Source organism: Sciurus vulgaris, assembly GCF_902686455.1.
Source record: "Sciurus vulgaris genome assembly, chromosome: 12".
Taxonomy (NCBI): domain Eukaryota; kingdom Metazoa; phylum Chordata; class Mammalia; order Rodentia; family Sciuridae; genus Sciurus; species Sciurus vulgaris.
Window position 1 is genome coordinate 83,155,725 of NC_136473.1, and position 23,034 is coordinate 83,178,758.

At 41.0% G+C, this 23,034-nt stretch overlaps 1 protein-coding gene across 5 annotated transcripts in view; it reads right to left on the reverse strand.

The window, feature by feature from the left end:
• NR5A2 (nuclear receptor subfamily 5 group A member 2) overlaps positions 1–23,034 on the reverse strand; it is a 134,651-nt gene that overhangs the window by 58,012 nt on the left and 53,605 nt on the right. For all 5 annotated transcript variants that reach the window (XM_079106046.1, XM_079106043.1, XM_079106045.1 and 2 more), the window contains one exon: positions 1,355–1,474. In XM_079106046.1, the coding sequence (XP_078962172.1) occupies positions 1,355–1,474 (120 nt within the window). The remainder of the gene's footprint in view (positions 1–1,354; positions 1,475–23,034) is intronic.

Here is a 23,034-nt window from a genome sequence, read left to right on the forward strand (position 1 = left end):
TGTGGTTTCACAGCACATAAACATTTATGGGGATGTAAAAGATCACGGTGCCTGAGTATTGAAGTCACCATGGCTGAACGGAGCAGTGCTATCCTGCACAGGTATACCAACGGCCTGGAGGAATCAGGGTTCCGTGTACTTATTTTATTAATCCATCAGTTGCAAGATGGAAGATAAGAAGCTGCAGGGACTTGCCCAAATCCTATCAAATTGGAATTAAGTCCACTAAGGAGGTTCCTCTTTTCCCAGATATCTATAAGTCCCTCTCTTTTCCTTCAAGTGTTTGCTCAAATGTCACCTTCTCAATAAGGATGAAACAATCAGTCTGTTTAACATCAGATGTGTCATGCATGCATGCTCATTCCACCTCACCTACTGGTTTCTTCTTCCATTTTTTTTTTTTTTTAATCCTTTTTCAATAACACTTTCACCTCTAACATTCCCAGTTTGTTTATCAGGATTATTTATTGTTAATTGCTAGCTTCTCCCTGCTATACCATTAAGTTCCACAAGGAGAGGAATCATGTCAAAGCTTCAACATAGTAACTAGCACCAAGTAGGGTGTTCAATAAATAGTCTTCCTTTTTCTTTTTTTTGTGATGCTGAGGATGGAACCTAGGCCTTATGCACCGACATCATAGGACACCAGTCTTTCTATTTATTTGTTTTATTTTATTTTGAGACAGGGTCTCAAAATTTGCTCAGGCTGACCTAGACCCTGAAATTCTCCTGCCTCAGCCTTCTCAGTAGCTGGGATTATAGGTGTGTCCAACAACACACACCTATTTCTTTCTTGCTTAAACAAATAGCTATTTGGAATGGGGAAAAGCTCAATGGTTATGCTTTCCTTTCTATTGTTCTTGAACATCTGGCTCCTGAAAGCTGGAACTCCTGCGCCTTTCACATGTTTGCTTTGTATCAACTATTTCAACTATATGTGACACTTGAATCAATCTCTTCCACCAAAGGTTAGGATTCTACCATTTATAAGGTTTTTAAATAGCTAACAAACAAGTGTGGTAGGTTAATGTAGAAGCTTGAGGAAAAAAACCCCAGTACTAATCACCGAGTTTGACTGAGCAATTGTTCTGACCCCTGGAAGCAGAACTTTCCATCCTTGCAGACTGGAAGCAGCAGAATGCTTATGATTATGTTTGCTTTTACAAGTTTATCTGTAATCATCAGAGCAGGAACTGAGTGCACCAAGTCATCTTTTCTAAATTATTGGCAGCCAATGTCTCCCTTTCAAAACACAAGAGTGCTTCTGACCTAGTTAAGTTCCTGCCATTCTGAACATGCTTAATAAAAAGATGCACTTTATTTTTATTTTTATTTTTTTGGTCTCTACACTCACTTGTTGCCCAGTAACCAGGAAGATGGATCCTTCCTTCCCATGTACCACTTGTCGGTAAATGTGGTCGAGGATTAAGAGCTCACTCCAGCAATTCTGAAGTAGTTTCATTTGGTCATCAACCTGTAATAGAAAAAAGGGGGCAGGCAGTTATTTACTACCTTTTGTTTTTGCATAATTTTTGTTTTTTGCATAAGAGAAGAAATGTAAGCAAAGAAATCTCCACCAACAGTCACTAAGGTACTGATGCTCAGAATTTACATCACTTTTCTTGAAAAATTCACATTTTCATTTAGACAAACACTTTATGGGAAATATAAATACTTAAGCTAAGTATTTGTAATCAATGAGCTGCTAGGAAAAGGCACTCCATTAGGTTGGTCTAGTTAGCATTAATAGAGCTAGTAGAGTTGGCTGTGGGGGGTACAGGTGCCTGGGAGATGACCCAGATCATATACCCCGTGAGATGACCTCAGATGGCCGTATCTAAAGGTTAATACATGACACTGAGCTGGAAATCATATATAAATATTAGCAAGCTGTCAAACTGAGATGACTTTTAGAGAAGAAAATTAAGATGACAGCCCACTGGCTTCTGCAGATAGCGGCACACTGCCACTGTTTTCCGCCAACATTCGTTGAAAGTCCTCATCGTGCTAGAATTCATTCTGAGAGAATAATCACAAGCCTGTTCTTGGTGGTGACCTGTATCTGCTTTTATGATTTAGATGATTACCCAACCAACTCTCTAAACTTGTTTCCTTATCCAAAAAACAGGCCAAGAACTACTCTCTCCTTTCTTTGGATCACTATGAAGGTTAAAAATGCTGGCTCAGGCCGGGCTTGATGGCACTCGCCTGTAATCTCAGCAGGTTTGGGAGGTACTGGAGGATTGTGAGTTCAAACCAAGCCTTGGTGAGGTGCTAAGCAACTTAGTGAAATACAAAATAGGGCTGGGGATGAGGCTCAGTGTTCAAGTGCCCCTGAGTTCAATCTCTAGTACCCCCTCTTCCAAAATGCTGGCTCATAATGGGCATTTTACGCATGCTCTGTCTTGCCCTCCAGGGAGCCCGTCTTCAGTTACAATAACACATCTATATCATGTATACTCCACATGCATGTCTCAATATGGGGAGCATATGAATTCATTTCCATGGCTATTTGTAAAGTTCACTCTTCTTGTTGTAATATATACCAGCCAAAAACCTTGGCGTACCCAAATCCAGTGTCCACGCTTGAATATTTACCATGCATTTATAAAAGCCAGACATGGTGGTGCACATCTGTAATCCCAGTGACTTGGTAAGCTGAAGGAGGAGGATCACAAGTTAAAGGCCAACCTTAGCGATTTAATGAGGCTCTTAGCTGTGTAGAGAGACCCTGTCTCAAAATAAGAAAGTAAAAGTGGCTGGGGATGTAGATCAGTTGTAAAGTGTCCCTGGGTTTACTCCCCTGTACCAAAAAGCACAAACAAAAAACACCAAGTTTGACATTTACATGTGGTATAATGTTTTAAAGAGTTTTTCTGCATTATCTTAGATTCGACTCAGAACACATACCCTTGAAGTTAGAACTGGTATCTTTACATTTAACATTCAGATGTGAAAATGGCGTCTTAGAAAGACCTCAGGGGCAAGCCTGAAGAATTTTCTTTCTCCTGCTCAAATTATACACTTGTTCCAAATTACATCAAGAGGTCTGAGAATTTTCTAAACCAAATTAATCTAATTCCCATTAACAAATTCATTTTAAGTAGCCATCCAATGGGACTTCAGAGAGTTGCCACTGATACATTAGCCGTGATTAGACCTCCTGGTGAACTCTGCTTCCATAGGACAGGGACACAGTGAACACGGTGAGGATAACACCAAAACCTGAGGCCAGAGCTCTACATAGTCCAGCTGTGAGGGCTTGCCCAAGGCTTGTTTTCCTGGTTAAAAATGTATAAAGTGGGTCTTGTGATGAGAAGAGGAGACAATGGTCGGAGAGCCCTCTGTGAAAGTCTACAGCAATACACAAATGAAAAAACAACAAAGGGGCCCCAGCTGGAAGGCCACATGGTTCTGCTTAGAAAAAAGCAACTGCATATACTGGAGCTATCATCAAGCTCTGTGATAAGCAAAGGCATCCACCCCCAGGCACAACTCCCTCAGGATCATTTCAAACCAGTCTGCTCTGACCCAAAGAATTTCACTCACTCACTCATTCACCAAGAAGCGATTGTTTTGAGAGCCACTTATGGTGCAGCTAAGGACTAGGCCCTGGGATAACAGTGAACAAGGCAAATACAGTTCCTGCCTTTGTGTGATTCCTCCTGTGGGGGAGGATGTCACCCAAACCCTGGTGGGTGGTTTTGCTAACAGTGGAAGTTCATGTCCTGAAGAGGAAGGTCTTCAGAGCGCTGTGGGCTGTTCAGATCAGGCTCTGGGCAGCAGCAGCTTACGTGGATCTACCTAGGTGTTATCTGCCAACGGCTGACCCAAGGAGCCACCCAGTAGTGTCCTAGCAACATGCATGTCATCACACCCACTGCAGATTCCTGGAACTGTCTCTCAGATGCGAAAGGGTGAGTTCAAAACAAAGTGCACTTTGCTTCTCTGAATTTTATTATAGTCTCATCATTATCAGCATCTTATCTGGAATTTATCAGTCTATGATGGCAATTTGGTTCTGCTCATTTCCTCCCCCCCACCCCATGATATGAAGCTTTCATTATTTATTAAGCACTTTTTTTTTAGGGAAGCACGAAATATTGCACTTTTGAGATTATCTCTCCAGAAACAATAACTACACATGTTAATGTTGCACAGAATGGGTAGGGATCATAGACGCCAATGTCCATTTATGGACGCATAAAGGGGATTCTAGCTTAAAGACAGCAGGAAAATTTATTATCAAAATATCGTCGACAGAAAAACGAAAGAGATAGGAGACTCTGAGGGCCATGTAGAGAAAGAGAAAAGGTAAGCGAACATTGAGAAGCCTGTTTTTTTGGAGCTATCTCATCAAGGAGCCTTCCTCTTTGTTTATGTTTGATGTGCCTCCCCCATCTTTCATATATAACATGACAGAAATAGGGTAACAAAGCTCCACAACCAATGTTAAAAATTACAAGAATCTAGCTTTCCAGACTTTTAGAATGTGAGGGTACACTGCAAATCTGCATTCTCCCAGTTGCTCTGCTCTTTGGAAATTGCCAGAATGCAGGAAATTGAATCCATCTCCTTCCCCATGATTAGCACTTCATTTTTTTTTTTGTCTTATGTGCTGTGCTGTTTATGTCATTATTTCTCCATATATATGTCCTATAATTTCTCTGTTTTCACAAAGTACTGCAATTGTTTATCTGTCTGCCTCCCGTGAAGCTGCAGATCAAAAAGTGCCTTCCATGGTGCGTAGCGATAAAAGCGGCACTTAATACATGCTTGCTAAATGATGGAACGAATGACTGGATCGCTTCCACCTTTGCCATTGTTGGCTTTTCCCCTGTCTATCTCAGCCCACAATATAAACGAGCGTCTCTCTTGGTGTTTGTGGAATCATAATGCGTGCATGGCCGTGAACAAACCAGCAACTTGCTTTTGACCCTTTGCACACGTGCCCTGCAGATCCACACCCACAGCTGGCCCTTGGTAAAGACTTCTTGACTGATTGTAATTTCGACACACCTCTTGAGCAATTGATTCCTTGTTTGAATACTCTCCAAGGAGGTTTTCCATGCCAACATTCCATTTCATTATTTTCCATAATTGATTATGTGATATTTTATGTTATCTTGAAATTGGTGAGTGGGCAACTTTGCAGGGCTGTGGATGACTTGGTTTTTATGCAGTGCTATGAATAAAAGGACAGGGTAAATACAATGGCCGGCTTGCTCCCTCTCTCTAGATAAGAAGTGTTGGCAATTTTGAAGGTATTTTTTCTTTAGAAATCAGATTTTTAAGGTATTGCAGTCAGAAGAGGAGGGAAAATAATTTACTCCTTTTAGATAAATTCTTTGGGTGCTAATATTGTCAATGAGCAATTTGGGGCAGCATTTGGGGAACCCAGGATGGGGACGAATGGGGTACAAATCCCATTATATATCAAAACCTCTCACTAGTAGTTTGCAATACTACCTCATATAATCCTGGGTTATTGGCTGTAATAAAAGGAAGGACTTATCTCAGGAACCTAGTTATTTATCAGAGAAACTATTTATATTGGTATTATAGACCAGAGCATAAGGAATACAAGTCTCATATTGTTATCAAGCACAACTTCCCACAACCCAGGACGTTAATCATTAGAAATGTGTACTTTCTCATACCAAGAGTGGATTTAGCAAACAATTATGAGAAGAAAAATGTGTGGATCTTTCTCAGTCTCACATTCAACTTATCAAAACCTCTCTGTTGCTCCCTCCTAACATGTTGAACAGTCCAGAGACACCTATTTCACTTTCCCTCTTGCAGAGGTTTTAGAAAACTGACATCGTGAATCATTGCAATTAAGCTTGGAGAAAGATATTTTTAGGAAAACAATCTGCTGAAATGGACTGATAGTTAAAGTGGCCATCAACCCATTTCTTGTTTCTGACCATTCAACGAGGGGTTATCAAATCCTGTGTTAGAAACGTGGGGGAAACAGGTGACTAAAATATGATCTCTACCTTCAAGGAGACAGGTGTGAGTACCCCTCTGGGCACGAGAAACTCAGGAGCATTTTACCCTAGTCCCTTTCCTGGGGAGACTTCCAGGGGGGTGGTCAGAGGAGGGTGTGATAACAGGCCTTTGCCTTGCAGAATCACTTAAACTTCTTTTCCTCTCAGGGGTTTCCCCCCTCAATGGTTCCTGCTCTTGGATCAAAGTATAATTAAAACCAAACAAAACCACAAATGAATAAACAGAAAATGATTTGAAGATTCTTCAGAATCACTACAGATGAAGTCCAGGTATTCAATTATATTTTTCTTTCTGGCAAGAAGAACAACAACAACAAAAAAAAATCTCTGAAGATGGATCAGTTTCTTTTTGTGATAATGATTACATTGGTGGGAGTATATTCAGAAACAGAGAGAGAGAAAACAAACAAACAAACAAATCCAAATTCACTTAACAAACCCAATAACAGCTGGGTGCGGTGGTATATGCCAGTCATCTCAGCAACTTAGCAGGCCAAAGCAGGAAGATCACAAGTTTGAAGCCAGCCTCAGTAACTTAGTGAGACCCTGCCTTAAAATAAAAAAGGGGCTTGGAGTGCAACTTCGTGGTAGAGCAACCATGAATTCAACCCCTAGTACTGCAGAAAAGCAGCTCAATGTTCCATGAGAAGCCAGTTTGAGCAAGACAGACACACCACTACTTGACTCCTTTACTGTTTTTATGAAGAACACTGATGATTATCTGAAACCTCTATAATAAACTGCTACAAAGTCCAAGAAAAAAATGATTTCACATTAGCAATGATTAAACAAGCACTAAAAACAATACGGTACAAGAGAACTAACAGCCAGTAAAACTCCCTAGTCAATTGTTGCAATTCCCAATAGATTTATAACCAGAAGTTCTTCCCTGTTCCAAAGTAACTGGAAGTGATTGCAGTGTGCTTTCCAACCAAGTTGCTATTATTCCACAATACAAAACGCTATCTATTTTTCTGAGCTATTCTGCCCCCTTTCTATTTTTCTTGTAGAGCCACAAAGGGTCTGTCCCACCCCAGTCCCCCTGCTCCCTGCCCCAAGGATCTGAACTTTCAGACACGGAAGCAGGAGCAGGGGTTTTAACTACATGGTATTTACCTATTCTTTTCCATTCCCATCAACCCCTTTGGGATTTTTACTCATCTAGGTCAAGATCAATAGTCCCCCCAAATCTAGGACAAAGATAGTCAATATGCGCTTCCCTCTCGTTCCGATCCATCATATACACACTTACTAATATTACCTACTTTGCTCATGCTACTCCTCTAGACATGAACTTCTTCCAAATTCCCTAGACTTCCTTTGAAGTTCTCCAGCAAACCAGAGCTCCAGAGCAATTGCATGCTGGGAATAATGTATCAGTGGTCCTGCTGATCCTTGAGCCAAGAGTGGTCTGGGTGGTCTCGGGTGAACAGAAGCTGAGGATAGTTGCCTCTGACCATGGCAATCTGCTCTGTTTACACTGGTGTGCCACATGAATATTAGCATTTTCTATGTCTGCCAAGTCACGAAAAAGACAAGCTTTCTGTTGAAGTTTCTTTCCCATATCAACTTTCTATCCCATCACATACTAGTTCTTGAGTTAACATTGCCCATTTTCTGTTGGCAGTTTTCTCCTGACTTATTACTGCTGTTAGGAAACAGTGCTTTCAGGCACCATCTGAAAGGTTTACTTTTGGCAGCTTTCTATAGCCTAAGAGGAAGAGAGGACTCTGCACATCATGTCAACACATTTAAAAAATAATAATAAAGAAAGAAAGAATAGGGCTGGGGTGTTAGCTCAGCTGGTAGAGTGCTTGCCTTGCAAGTACAAGGCCCTGAGTTCGATCCCCAGTACCGTAAAAGAAAAAAAAAAGAAAGAAAGAATAAAAGCTTTAAAAATATGAACTGATTTTATATTCACAATATCTCAATGAAGCCTTATTATGGACTAATTATGACCCCTACTTTACCAGGCGGTTTCTTCTCTGGTAAAGGAGGAGCAGCAGCTGGAAAATGTGTAAGAGCTACCAGTAGGAGGAGAAGACAGGAAATGAAACAGACCAGTCCTCTACTTGAACAGCTGAATGCAGAGTCACTCAGTATAGGATACTAGAACCTTAGACCACAGGACCCCTAAGAAAACCACTATGACACCTAGGGTACAATAAAGGGCATTCATGCCTGGGAGGGGTCCTCAGCAGCAGACTCATCAAACCCTCCATGATAGAAGTTGGGAAGGACTGGGATGTAGTTCAGTGGTAGAATACTTGCCTAGTGTATGCAAGGCCTTTGGTTTTATTCCCAGCACCACAAAATAGAAAAAAAAAAAAATATATATATATATATATATATATATCAGGGAATGTTGTAATTTGTTAAGAGACCATTCATCAAAAATTATTAAGATTTTGTTCAAAATTCAGTGCTTCCAAAGGGAAGTTTTACTTATTCAGAATGTTCATAAACATGGTATAACTAATTTCATCCAGATGTGAATGTGATATTACTTTATATAGAAATATGTGAATGCCAAAGAGTATATTTACATAAATGTGTAATAATTATATATGCATAAGACATCTTTGAAGCTTAGAGATTAGACTGAAAAGTAAATGGAAATGGAAAATATAGAAAAATATATCACTAGGGTATATAATTTGGCCATTTTCTTTCAAATAGAATTATAACTGCATATTCTGAATTTATCAAACCTAAAGATAAATTTTAGCCAGCTTTTTATATTTGTCCTAAAACTGTATTTCTAAAAAGCCTCTTGCTGGAATATCAATAAATTATAAGCTAACAATAAGTTCATTTGGGGAGATCAAATAGGAATTTTCAAACAGCTATCCTGGTAGATTTTTCTTTCTCTTCAGTTACCACATATAGCCACATATAATTCTTACAGTCTGCCTATGGAGGGCAGTAAAAAGAAATGAGACTACTTTTCCTTATGGCTAATGGAATCAATCACATTCCATTGCTTGAGAGTCAAAGCATGAGTATATGCAAAGAGACAGCAACAAAGGAGGACTCTTCTTCCATTTGTTGAAGGTTAGCTATGTCTACACTTCCTCCTAAGACCTGTCACTGACATGATGCTTCAGTTAGCTGGACAGGGGTGATTCCATGAGATCACAATATTCTGCGAAGTAAAGAACCATAAATTATCATATTGATGAGCTTCATGGCCAACCCAGCCTCAGATTTTGTGAGACTGATATAAAAAGATTTTTTTTTTTTTTTTTGGTATAAGGGCATGGTTAACCCAGTAGTCATTTATCTTCTCATATTATCAATATCACCACCAACAATAATTATATTACTGCTGGACTCAATGGAGGCTTGAATGAACACATGACCTGGTCCATGTCCTCAAGGAATTTATGATTGATCTGAACAAACCAGACACACTTAGGCAAGCTGATTAGTGTACCAAGTAGCATACAAAGTCTTAAACTCTGTGGAACCAATAAATAGAAAATGAAGGCTGAGTAGGCAGCTCAGTGGTGGAGTACATACCTCAACAGCCTGGGGCCCCAGATTCAATCCCAGCACAACAAAAGAAGGGAAGAAAATGAACACATACATCAAAAAACAAAAAAAGATTTGAAATCAATTTACAACAGCCTATACATACATGTAATATAAGATGAATAATAAAATATACAAGGAAATGGACATAAAGGGAAAAGAAAGGTAGGGAAGAAAAAAATCAAAGATAAGACTAAGTCAGTCCCAAGCACCCCATGCCATGCTTCAGTTGTTGGAAATGGGCTACAATTCGGTTTCCTGTAACTGGAGCCCTACCACTAACGTGATTTATGTGGCACACATGAGATAAAAATCAAGGCAGTCACTTGCAAAACAACTGCTCCGAGGACAGGACTCCTGAGAAACCTGTCAGTGGGGTGTTCAAGGAGGGCTTGAGGTGATGCAGAACTCCAGGCTCCAACAACAGCCTCGCGGAGCTGCGGTGCTTAGCCTTAGAGTTCCTTGTGACGCCCTTCACGTGGCAAATGTTAGGAGGAGGCAGGAGAGTTGGGCCCTAGAACACAACTTCCTGGCGGTCTATATTACTCCAGATATAAACTGAGACAGTCCATCAGTGGAGAGAATGTATGTGTCATTAATGGCAGCATCCTTTGAACACCAGGAGAGACACGGCTGTGGAGTGCAAGGTCCCAGGCTCCTGCCTGGGCATTCTCATTTATCATGTGACCTTGGGCAGTGAGTGCCAATGGACCAGACCCCAGATGCTCTCATGGCCTCGATTTTCACCAAATGAGAGAAACGTCCACTTGTCCACCCCAGTGACTACTACACAGCACACACCCTAGAAAAGGAGCTCTTCTCCATCTGAAGAACTAAGAAGGCAAAAAAAACACGGGCTGAGTGGAGCACAGAGGAAAACACCTCAGGTACCGGAAAAGGTTGATGAACTAGAAAAGAAATATTTTCAAGCCGTTTAATGTGAAATATTTTCCAGTGCTTTCTCTTGCTGGGTATTGTTTCATTTATGAGGACTACCTGTTTCCTGTCCTCCCATTTAGAAATCTCCAATGTGTAATTAAAGTAATGTTCTCACGTGTCTGACCTGGCAGATAATATTCTAGTAAGGAAGGTGAATTCCTTCTAAGCATGGCACATTTTACGCTGGTTTGCTTGGAATGTCAAGAGAGCATTTGCGAAGATGGTGATGATTTTATAATAAGGGGAATGAAGTTGTGCTTATAATTCTCATTTTCCAGACACAGCCTTAATGGTAAAGACACCACCAGCCACACGAGAATTCCAGGTGGGAAGCAGGCCCTTCATTGGGACATCTGAAGTCCTAAGTTAAGGAAGGTTCTGGTTGTACTCTATCCGTGAGATGGATATGCAATTGGGATGATGGGGTGAGTGTATTTTGGGATGGCAGGGTGGAGAAGCAGGGACAGCTGGGCAATATTCTACAGGGCATGTTCTATGTACTTTGATTCACTCGACAACTTCTTCCTTCATAGACTGCATTTCAAAGCCTTAAAAAAAAAGTGTTTAGAGGCTAAAATGTCCTTGGGTCCTTTTTGGCTGACTGTTTCAATCAGGCAGTTGGCCAAAGAAAGGAGGAAAAAACCCCAGTGGCCTAAGTATCACTCACCAAAAATACAACTAAAATTAGGTCAGAAGTAAAGGAGAGGTCCCCAAGGACTATGTAGTGATGGGAATTCTCTGGGTACAAAGGCTCCTGGGAGGATTCCTCTGCCAGGTTCCCTTGGGATACACATGAGGACTTGTTCTTTCACATAGTTGAACTGTTCCCCCGCCACCCCATCAGGTCACAGTGCTAAGTATAGGTCAGTCTCTGCCTTCAGAGATCCAGAGAAATGGACTCACAGAAAGTGGTGGCAACTGAGCAGAGTCCAAGGAATCAAAAGCTGGCCTCAAAGTTCAGAAAGTTTATTTCCAGGTAAACCAAACGATTTTTGCATTGTGAAGTTTCTCAATAGCATACGTTAGGAAATTTCATCCCAGTGCTTAAAACACTGTGTGTTAATACTAATAGTTCTTAGCAAACATCCTGTCTCTCTCTGGCACTGTGAATGGCCTCCCTTCTCATTACCTGAATGGAGGAAGACCCCACCCCTATATTTCTACATGCTGAATCAACCCCTAGTTCACAGGAGGTGCTTAATCAGTATTTGTTTGCTCATTGCTGAAAGACTCTAGTAGCTACTTTTAGCGCAACGACTTCATTTCACAGAAGAGGATACTCGGGTGGGTAGCTTGTGATTTATATAAGGTAACTCAGGTGACAGAAACAGGATGGGAATCCAGGTGTTCTGAATCCTAGCCCAGAATTCTTTATTCTGTCATTTGGATTTAGGAATAAAGAGCAATCTTTGTATTTTTTTTTTCAATTTTTAAATATAATTGTTATGGTTGAGATCATAAGTCTCCCGCAAAGGCTCATGTGTTGAAGGATTGGTCCCCACCTGATGGCGCTACAGGCAGGTGGTGGAATCTTCAGGGGCTGCTTTGCTTCCTGGCCACCATGAAGTGACACACACTCCTGTGGCCACGTAGTACTGCCTCATCACATGCCCCACAGCGACTGGGCCAAACAAATCTTTCCTCCTTCCAAGTTGATGAACTCATTTATTTTGTTACAGCAACAGAAAGCTAATACAATAATGTCTGGATTTCTTTCCTACAAAGAATTGCATTAATGGTAATTTAATCTATTTCGAATAAAAGGAAATTTGCCATTTGGGAAAAAGAGGGTCCTCTGTCAGACTACAAAATACAAATCCATAGATACCAAATAGTAGAACTTGGGATTATTTGCAAATAAAATCTTGATAGAGATACTCTTCTTATTTGGGGTAAAACTGTGAAGGTGACTCGGGATGGGAAACTAGTATTTCCTTCATCCCAGATGGATGGGTTTTGTGCTCCAACTGAGGAAGGAATGAGGTTCTCCTGCGTACAACAGAATCAGGATGGAGAAGCAGCCTAGAAACAAAAGGTTACACTGTCTTCATAATTTTGAAAATCCACAAATTTATTGTATGGTGTGACATGATTGACTAGGTTCTTCTCTCAAAATATTTAGTCAAATAGTAGTTCAATGTGATCCTGGGATCTTTTGCCTTTTTGCAAAACTTTGATCTAGGCAAACCTGCCTCCACCTTGGGCTTCACACTCTTTCTTCAGGTGAAATGTAAAGCGAAGGAAATGAACCCAGGAGAAGCCTAGAGCGTGCAGGGCCTCCATCACTGGGCGCAGCCCTGGGCTTGGGTGAAAGGGCTTCAAGGGTGAAGAGTAAACACATCCCAAGGGGACTGCAGCCATTGTCTCCCGATAGCCAAGTGTCTCTTGGAAACCACATCTGAGAGTTAGAGGACTCAGAGTGTACTTGGACAAATTTGAATCTGGAATCCATCCTTTTGTAGAAAATGGAAAATGTTTGGCTTGTTGGCTTGTTTCTGCCTCATGGATCTTCACATGATCCATTACTTCAAGGGAAGAGTGCACAAAGTCTTATTAGCTGGATTCACCATGCCACCACCTCCTCAATGTTTCTGTCACTGGATAATCATGTCCATACAGGAGTGGCAGTGAACTCTGGCGAAGGGGAAGGTGTGTAGTGTGTGTGTGTGTGTGTGTGTGTGTGTGTGTGTGTGTGTGTTTGTGCTGGGTCCTAAAGAGAGCAGTGAGTAGATACCTTGTAATGAAGATATGAACTTTGCATTAGTAACATCAATATGTTCCACGTTAAAGCCATCTGCCTGAATTTCGATTAATTTAATCTCTATTTGGAAACACACTTGATTTATATAAACTACAGAAGAAAACTAACACTGCCAATAGCAGAAAAGCAAACTATGTCTACTAAGATCTTTTCTCTAAGTGATAAACAAGTACAAGATCCTAACACTAGTAACCAGAGGAGCCACCTTAGTGAGGACAAGACATTTACCCTGTGGCTGGGGGTGGTGGCACACACCTATAATCCCAGAGACTCCTGAAGCTGAGTCAGGAGCGTCACAAGTTTGAGGTCAGCCTCAGCAATTCAGTGTGGTCCTCAGGAACTTACTGAGGCCCTGTTTCAAAAAATTAAAAGGAAATAAAAAGACAGAGAAAAAAGAAAAAGTTTAAAAGGCTGAGAATGTGGCTCAGTGGCAGATTGCCCTGGGGTTTGATCTTCAGTACCAAAAGAAGGAAAGAAAAAGAAAAAGAAAACAAGAAAAGAAACATCCGCCCCTGGAAGAATGGTCAGGCTCAGGAAGAGATTCATCTCCATTCACACATGAGCTGAGTAGTTCAAGGAGGGATGTGCCAATGAGCTCTCAGATCAATATGGTGAAGTATGGAGATTGATCTCATCCCAGAGTGAGTACATTAACGAGCTCCTCTTTGTGACCTTTGCCCGGTAATACAAATTGGACTCCACCACAAACCACATTTTTTAATGGAGACCTTTAGTCTTTGCTCCTTTTTAATAAAGCACACTGCAGACAGACTTCAAAGATGACTATCAAAACATATAGCACGTTGTTTTTAGAAAGTAGGAGGTCTTGCAGAATTAATATATAATGTCTGAAGTTATAGATAAGGTAACATTGATATGGGTTTTAAGGCATATTATTTTAATATAAAGCTTATTATTTTAAGAAGTATTTTTGGTCTTGTATAATAAAGATGCTGAATGATTCTGAGCAGGAACTCCTACTAGTGGCTTTATCTAATTCTCTTGTAAAAGTTCAGAGAGAAGCAACTATATTCAAGATTCTTGCTCCTCAAACTTTAACACAACTATAATTGACTCAGGGGCCTTGTTCAAATGTGCACTGTGACTCAGCAGGTCAAAGACTGTGACTCTGCAGGTCTAACAAGGTGACCTTGCAGCAGGGCTGACAGTCACATGTGACACTGAATAAAAAGCTCCAGAAAACTGCAGCCAATAGATGCCCTCTTCCCACGTGTGCAAGTGTGAGCAGAGTCTCACATGCGTACCCACACGTCAAAGTTTTAAGCACAGGAATGGCATGAGACCCATATGCCGAGAAGCATATACCCATATGGCCGAGGGTAGGAGCTATGGACTCAGATAGGCCTGATGCAAACCCAGCTCCCCTCATGGGCAACAGAGCAGTATGAACTTGGTCAAATGATCTAACTCCCTGATCATTTAAAAGTAGTCTATGCCACTTCAGTCAAATTCTAATTAATATTGATGTCCCCCCACTTGTGGTTAGGGTTAATTGAGCTACTGTATAAATAGAACATAAAACAGGGCTTGGGGGTCAATAAATAACAGTCTTTATCAGTTAACATCATTGTTCTTCCATCAAAGTCAGAACTAGCTCCTAACCCCTAGTTCAATCAAACAGGACAGAGAAAATAAGAACCCAATGCAAAATGCTAATAAACAGAGCCACAACTCCAGGCTTTGATGTGAATTTGACCATGCTGCTAGTTCTCTTACTTGTCTTAGGGGCTAACTGGAAAGAAACTGTAGCTGTCATTCAGGCCCAGAGGGACCCTGCCTTCAGGGAGATGGTTACTGTGGGACCTGCTGTCCCTCAAAGGCAATTGAAGGCAGGGTGGTACCAGAGCAGACAAGCACCCAGGGACTCTGGAACGTCTATCATGCTCCATGGAGCCTTGTGTATGTGTGCATGTGAGCACAGATGAGGAGGAGGCCAGGGGGACAGGTAGGGAAAAGCTGTACCTGTTTGTCAGTGACCTATACACATACCAATGCTGTTTCCCAGAGCCACCCCTGGCCTTAGTGAGGCTCCCAGCCCCACAGAAAAACAGCCTCGGCACCACTGGCAGGAAAATCTTAAGACTCTGAGAAGAGCTGCTATTCTCCTGGGGGTCTCTCACCACTCCACTTACTTGCTGACCTAAAAATTCCAGTTTTTAGGGGATGTAGATCAGTGGTCGAGTGCTTCCCTAGGACGCACCAGGCCCTGGGTGTACTGGGGAGTATGGGGGGGGAGGTGGAGAAGGTTAGTTCTAGTTATTCAGTTTGCATCAGATTTGAATCCCTATGGAAGAGCAGATAATGCCACAAGAGTGATAATATTTAAATCAGTGGTTTTACAAGTGTGGTCAGGGGTCTAAGAGGTTAAAACTATTTTCTCAATTATACCAAGATGTTATTTGCTCTCTTGACCCTCCACCTCTCAGGAGTATAGAGAGGCCAAGAGATGCAATGACATCATCACTCTGAAAGCAGACGGAGTGTGTGCTTGTGAATTCTTGTGTTTTAACGATTTCTCTGTTACAACTCCTAATTCATTAATATTGATAGGCAAAACTCACATTGAGGTTGGGGGGTGTCACTTGGTGGTAGAGCAGGTGAGTGAGGCCCTGGGTTCCATCCCAAGTGCTTCCAAAAACACTTTTTAAAACTTTGCACAAATTAAAGATCTTTGGTGTCTGTCATTTTCAAGAACGCAAAGTGTCCTGACTCCAAAAGTATCGAGAGCCACTGCTTTATATCCATACCAAGCATTTCCACATTATCATAAATGAATTTTGGAAAGTTAAAAATTTGGTGTAGTAATCACTGAGTTCAGATCTCTGTGCTAGAGCTTGGGACAGGAAACAGCAATTAGTAAGGAGTGATAAGGGTTAGGAAGACCGACAGACAAGTAGCAGCGAACAGAGAAAGAGTATAATGGCGATCATCAGATGTCCCAGATTGGGACAGCCAGTAGTTCCACGACTACATTTAGACCTATCAGATCAATGGTTTTGAGTCTGGTTGGAGTAAGGGTTAGAAGATGATGAGAGAATACCAGGCTGGGGAGTTTTCACTTCTCTGCAAGCAATGGAAAGCTGGAATGATATTCAGGTAGGAATTTGGGGCTATGTAGAAAGAAAGGTACTCTGAGCCCCTAAAGAGAAGCATCCCGACTGGAGCGGAGGTGCACGCCTGCCATCCAAGTTACTCCAGAGGCTCAAGTAGGAGGACTGCAAGTTAAAGTGGGAGGTCGGCCCACGCATTTCAAGAAACCCTGTCTCAAAATAAAAAGTGCCCCTGGGTTCAAGCCCCACACCGAGGAACACCCATGAACCACTGGAATCCCACTGCACAACCCACCCCACGGTCTTGTGCCCCTGACCCTGCCCAGAGAAAGTAACATGATGTGAGAACAGTGCACAAGCGGAAGGAATACTGGCATCTAATTGTGCAGCCACACCCTGGCTCCACTGCTAGCCGGGCCCCAGCTGCTGTCCCTCTATAAATATGAACACCTCTCACCAAGGGGCTGCTTCTCACCATAAAGAAAACCCATGCTCACTCTCTTCCCTTCAAGAGCATAATCCTTGCTTTCCTAACTAAATCTTTGCTCAGGTCTGGCCTATCCTTAGATTCCTTTCTGTGACATTTGTTGAGACCCACTTGTCCTGAGTTGACATCTCCCTCTTGAAACTCCTCAGACCCTCCTCTGGTGACAGTATGATGAAATCAGAAAATCCAGGACACTAACTAGAGAGAGTAGAGTATGGGAGTATGTAAAAGAAAAGAAAAAAAAAAAAATCGGAGGGAGAAAGGAGGCTTCCTGGAGGTGATGAACACTGATGTATTTAGCAAGTGATCCAAAGTGTTAAAGGGAAGGCATAACTGTGTTTGTAGGTGACATCACTAAGAGGAATGGGTAGAGTGAGAAGGAAAGGGAACCAATGGCAGAAACTTAGAGAAAAAGATTGTTTAAGAGGAGTTAGGGAGGAGGCTGAGGCAGGAGGATCACAAGTTCAAAGCCAGCCTCAGCAACTTGGTGAGGCCCTGAGCAACTTAGTGAGACCCTGTATCTAAATAAAATATGAAAAAGGGCTGGGGATGTGGCTCAGTGGTTAAGTGCCCCTGGGTTCAATCCCTGGAACTGAGGGGAGGGAAGAAAAAAAAAAAAAAAAAAAAGGAAAAAAAAAGTTAGGGAGACAAAGGGAAAAGAACCCCAGAGCGGGAGTAGGGGATCAGAAAATACTGATGTACTCCAGAAAGCAGTTTGGGGATACAATGATGGCCAGGGATATAAAATGGAGAGGGAGGTGAAGCTGGGAAGACGTGGCCAAGGCACTGGTGATGTTCAAGTTGGGAGCAGCCTTTTGGCTGCCAGCTGAGAACTCTACTCTTAGGGGTGGCTGTGGAGACACGGAGGCGGGGGTGGGGTGCCAGGAGCAGAAAAGGCAGGGAGGTGACAGACGGGGCAGCTGGGTAAGAAGGTGCTGTGCTGAGGTTTGATTTTAAGAGGACAGTTTTGCACACACATGTGGACTGATGAGAGCCAGGAGAGCAGGAAAAGATCATTTAAAAGATCAGCAATGGATGAAAGAACAGACACTGGAGGCAGCAGAACAGGAAGAGCAGGGAGAGAAGCGGAAGAAAAGACCCCTCAAAGTCCACAAGAAGGGATTCTGAACTGGAGGCGCAGATGCAGCCTCTGCTGACAGGAGGCTTTTGTGTGAAGTGTGTGCATATGTGTGCGTTAGCACAGCACTGTGTGTGGCTGTGTGGGGCAGAGCTGTTTGTGGGGGTGTACCTTGCAAGAGGAAGGGGGTACCTATGCCTACTACAGGTGGACAGAGGTCAGAGCAAACAGGCAGACATCTGGAATAAAGGCCGGACAGCAATATCAAAGACAAATTTGCCCTTTGTTTGTGTGGCCCCAATTTTAACCAAGGTCAGGGTTACACAGAAAGAAAGGATTGACTTTGGTAAGATTTTAGCCTCTAGTAGGGAACTTCTATTATTGCACTCACCATATTGTAATGCAATTAGGTGAGCCTTTTAGTTCTAAAAAAGTTTCCGGAAGTCATTCTGTCTCCACCCTTAAACCTTTCCATTAATAATAGACTTAATTATTTGGCATAAATAAGGCTTGTTTGGCATACTAATAAAAGGCAAGCTGAAAGTCACTTAACAGTAAATGAGTCATATTGGACTGTTCGGGCTCTTCTTCGCTCCACCCTAACCCTAATCAGCATTTCAGTATCTTTACCTGGTAATTAGATAGAGTGACAGACTCACAAGCTACTCAGGAGTTAAAATGCCACTCCTTTCTCTACTTCCTCTGTGCTTCAGAGGTGACTAGGGACAAAACAGGGCTTAATTTACATCAGACTCAACAGAAATAGGTGAATTACACAGACTTAAAATGTCTCAGAGTTCTGTTTAACTCTAGAGGAAATAGCAAATACACACGAATACACATATTTGTTAGCCTGGACAATAAATGATAGTGATTAGCACATGTTGCTTTATATTGACTTTGTGAAATGTAATTCTTGCTTTGGTAATGCCAAGATACAAGTTTAGGAATAGCATTCTAGCATATTTCCCCACAAAAATAGCACTGGATCTCATAATTTTATACAGATGTACCTGCCACTTTGAGGATGGAGACCATTTCTGATTCATCTCTGTGTCCTCAGATTCTAACACAGCTCATTCTAAAAGTAAATTGTACACCACCCCTATTATAGAGGCAAGGACACTCAAGTGGAGAGTTAAGTCACGTTCCTAGGAGCATGTGGCAATCTGGGACTTGAGGTCAAGTCTGTTCCACTCCGAATCCACCTAATCTCTACATCAGGAGGCCTCAGCTGTGATAAGAGAGAAGTGACTATCTATCTAGGACCCTGTGCCAAGCCTAAGCATTTACTGAATGAATCAAATAAGCACTGGGGACAGTGAAGCATGGATGCAGGAAGGAGGAAGCTGACAATCCTTGAATATATACTATCTCACTTAGTACCCAGTACATTTCTGACAGTTTAGCACCCTGTTCCTACAGCTGAGGAAACTCTGGAAGAGCTAAGCTGATGACAAGGTGAGTGGCCATTGCTGAATGTCCTCCTCCATCCCCAGTAGGCAGAAGCACTAGGGACCCATCAGCAGGAACCTAGCCTGGTTGTCCCTAAGGGCAAATTCCCCTAGACTTCTGTCTGCTTCTCATTTTCAACCATTTGATCTCAGAGAAGGCAGCACGTGGCCTGATGACAGTTTTAACTTGATTTTTAGCAGTGTTCAACCACAGTATTATTTTGTGCCTAGAAATCCTGGTTTCCCTTCATTCAGTGCTTCTGTTTCCCCATTGCACTTTATATTTATGGAAGGTGTACACTCTGATACTGTGTTTTTGTTGTGCCAAAAATGTTTATTGTTCTCGTATTATCAAATCAATGAAGCAGAGAGAGGTTACTAGGAAGGGATTAATGCGCTGTTAAAGAAATTGGATGATATACCTTGTTATTCACTAAGAGCGATGGCAGATCTATGAGGTTTACACGAACAAGAGCTTTGTGAGTTTATCTGAAAGCCCACATAATGGGCCTCATTTAGCTATAACATGGAAGAATATTCTTAGATATTCTATCAAGCTTTAAAACCTGCTTATTCACATGATTTCCACCAACCATGATCAGTTCACTTACAAGAAGTACAAAGTATTACCTTATCTTCTAAAACCTATTCATTTCTCCTTAAATCATTATGGCTCACTTTCCCCTTAACTCTGAGCTTCAGAAAACTACTAAGATAACCCTTGAGCATATGCAGAAATGCACTTGAACTCACCATATACAACACATGGGGAAAATGGTAAGATCTCTTGAGGGCTTACAGAGGGAGAGCAGAGACATCCACTACCTGCACATCCTAGGCTGTGCTGGTTTTCCAAATGCTTTGGATTACTATCAATACAAATGCTTAAAGATTTAGGAACTGTGTGGTGACACATCTGGAATCCCACCTACTCAGGAGCTAAGACAGGAGGAATCCAAGTTTGAGGCCAGCCTGGGCAACTTAGTGAGACCTGTGTCAAAAAATAAAAAGGACTAGGGGTATGACTTAATAGTAGAGATCCTCTGGGTTCAATCCCCATAAGGGCAAAGAATTTAAATAAATAAATAAATAAGGATATGTAATGGGCACAGTGGTGGACATCAGCAATTCTAGCTACTTGGGAGGCCAAGGCAGGAGGGTTTCAGTTTGAGGCCAGCCTTGGCAATTTATTAGTGTGATCTGGTCTCAAAATAAAAAATAGAAAAGAGACTGGCATATAGCTCAGTGGTAGAGAGCACCTGTATTTAATCCCTAGTACTACAAATAAATAAAGATTTATAATCATGAATATGTATAATTTTGCCCAGGCATAGTGTGGCACACCTCTAATCCCAGAAATTTGGGAGGCTGAGGCAGGAGTATTACCACGTTCGCGGCCAGCCTTAGCACCTTAATGAGATCCTCAGCAACTTAGACCCTGTCTCAAAATAAAAACACAAAAAGGACTCAGGATGTAGCAGAGTGGTAGAGCACCCCTGGATTCAATCTCTAGTACCAAATAAATAAATAAATGCAAAACTTTTCTTTATACTCTTTATGTGGAATATTTCAGTCCAAAAATGATACCTGGCACATAATTGATAGCTGATAAATATTTAATCCTATGGTCAAAAATATCTGACCAACCCTATCATAATTAAACTATAAAAAATGTAAGGAAATCTGGACTTCATATTGCTTAGTAGGTCCTTGTGACGCATGAACCCATAAAGAATACATGACCCAATTTTTTATTATCCAGTGACAATTAGGAAGTTTTTCAGGAATCCTTTGAAGGCATTAAAATTCTTATCTCACCATTTGAATGGGTTAAAAAATTATGTATGTTCTCATATTTAATTTATGGATTCCTTAAAAGTATTAGGAGAACTGAGAGGAAAGGTCAATTGAGCTTTGTATTGAGAATTACTGGGATAACAAATAACATTGTCACTTGTTAAGAGACAAATGGACTTAATTCCTTTCATTTTAATTTTGTTTTGCCATGTTGGGAATTGAACCCAGGCCTTGCACATGCAAAGATAGCACTCTTCCACCGAGGTCCATGCCCAGCCCTTTTTAAATTTTATTTTGAGACAGGGTCTCATTAAAAGGCATTCATTCTTTTGGATAAAATGAATTGATTTGATTTTAGAGATATAGTAAATTGAACTATTGTATGATTTCTTTAATGAATTTCTTACTCTGCCCCTCCTACATTTGTCCATAAACCAACAAAAATGAAATTGCTTATTTCATTTATAAAATGCATTAAGGTCCTAACACTGTTTTACATTGTTGATTAACATCTGTGACCTATTGTCTCATTTAAACTGGTTATTAGAAATCCCAGTTCTGTGAAACTTTTCTGGCAGAAAAATTGTTGACTATTTAACCTTTAAATGAAGGTGGATGTTCTTATTTTTAAAAATCCAAATTTCAATCCAAATTGTTGAGAAGGAAAAACTCAGAGGTAAATAGTCTACGTTTAATTTTTCATGGTTTATGTTTCAAGGGTTCCCCTAATTTCATAGCAGATAAACAAACAAACAAATGCTGAGTACCTGGTTTAGATTAAAAACAGATTAATAAATGTAAAAGCTTCGTAGGTTCACAGTCAGTATTTTCAGGGTTTATGTTGAGAAGCTGACAACTAGTTATAAAAGCCTGGCTGGACTAATCAATTATTCAGATCAACGTTAGGTACCCATTACATACAGAATCATGGGAATTGTGTCTCTCTGCAGTATTATATTAAAATCATGAGTCTAAATACTCTTAATGTGGAATGTGAAGACAATCAGTCTTAATATTACATTAAGACTCACTCCAAACAATGAATTGACTTTTGTGTCTAGTATTAAGAGACACTTTTTGTTTTAGTTTGATTTCTATTGTGTGTGTGTGTGTGTGTGTTTTAATTTTTAATTTTTTGTGGTGCTGGGGATGGAACCCAGGGCCTCACACATGCTACCAGAGCACTCTACCACTGAGTGAACCTCTAGCCCTACTTTGTATTTTAAAAATAACAATTATGTCCTGTGGTACAAAACATCTAATGTGATTCTCATAACATAAACAACCATGAAAAATATTCTTTCGAATCAAACAACATTGTTCTATGTAAGTTTATGATTACACAAATGGTACGCCTTTACGCCATGTACAAACAGAGAAACAACATGTATCCCATTTGTTTACAATAAAAAAAATATATATATTCTTTCTTCTTTCAGGAGCTTTTAGAATTTCATAGACAGATTTGGACATAATTTCTAGATTGTAAACAAATCGATCTTTTAGAAAGTGCATCTATTGTATGCAAGTATATTTCCCCTAATCCAGGGAATTTTCTAGACTAATAAAAGCAAAATTTTTCTCTTACCAAAAAGCTGTTACCTACCAAATATATGCTGTTCCTTCCCTCCAATGAGAACTAACTCTCTCTCTCTCTCTCTCTCTCTCTCTCTCTCTCTCTCTGGCAGTTGGGGTGGTGTTGGGGGGAGGTGCAAATTCTTAGATTTAAACCATAGGAAAACTAAAAATAGATGCAACCAGACACCTGCTGAAAACAGTGACAAATCCCACTGACACTGCAGTGACCCCCAGTTAGTCAAGATTTAATTAAGGGGCATAATTAAGTCAGTGGAACAGAACACTAATGAGTGTTTTTTTTTTTTTTTTTTTAATACCGGT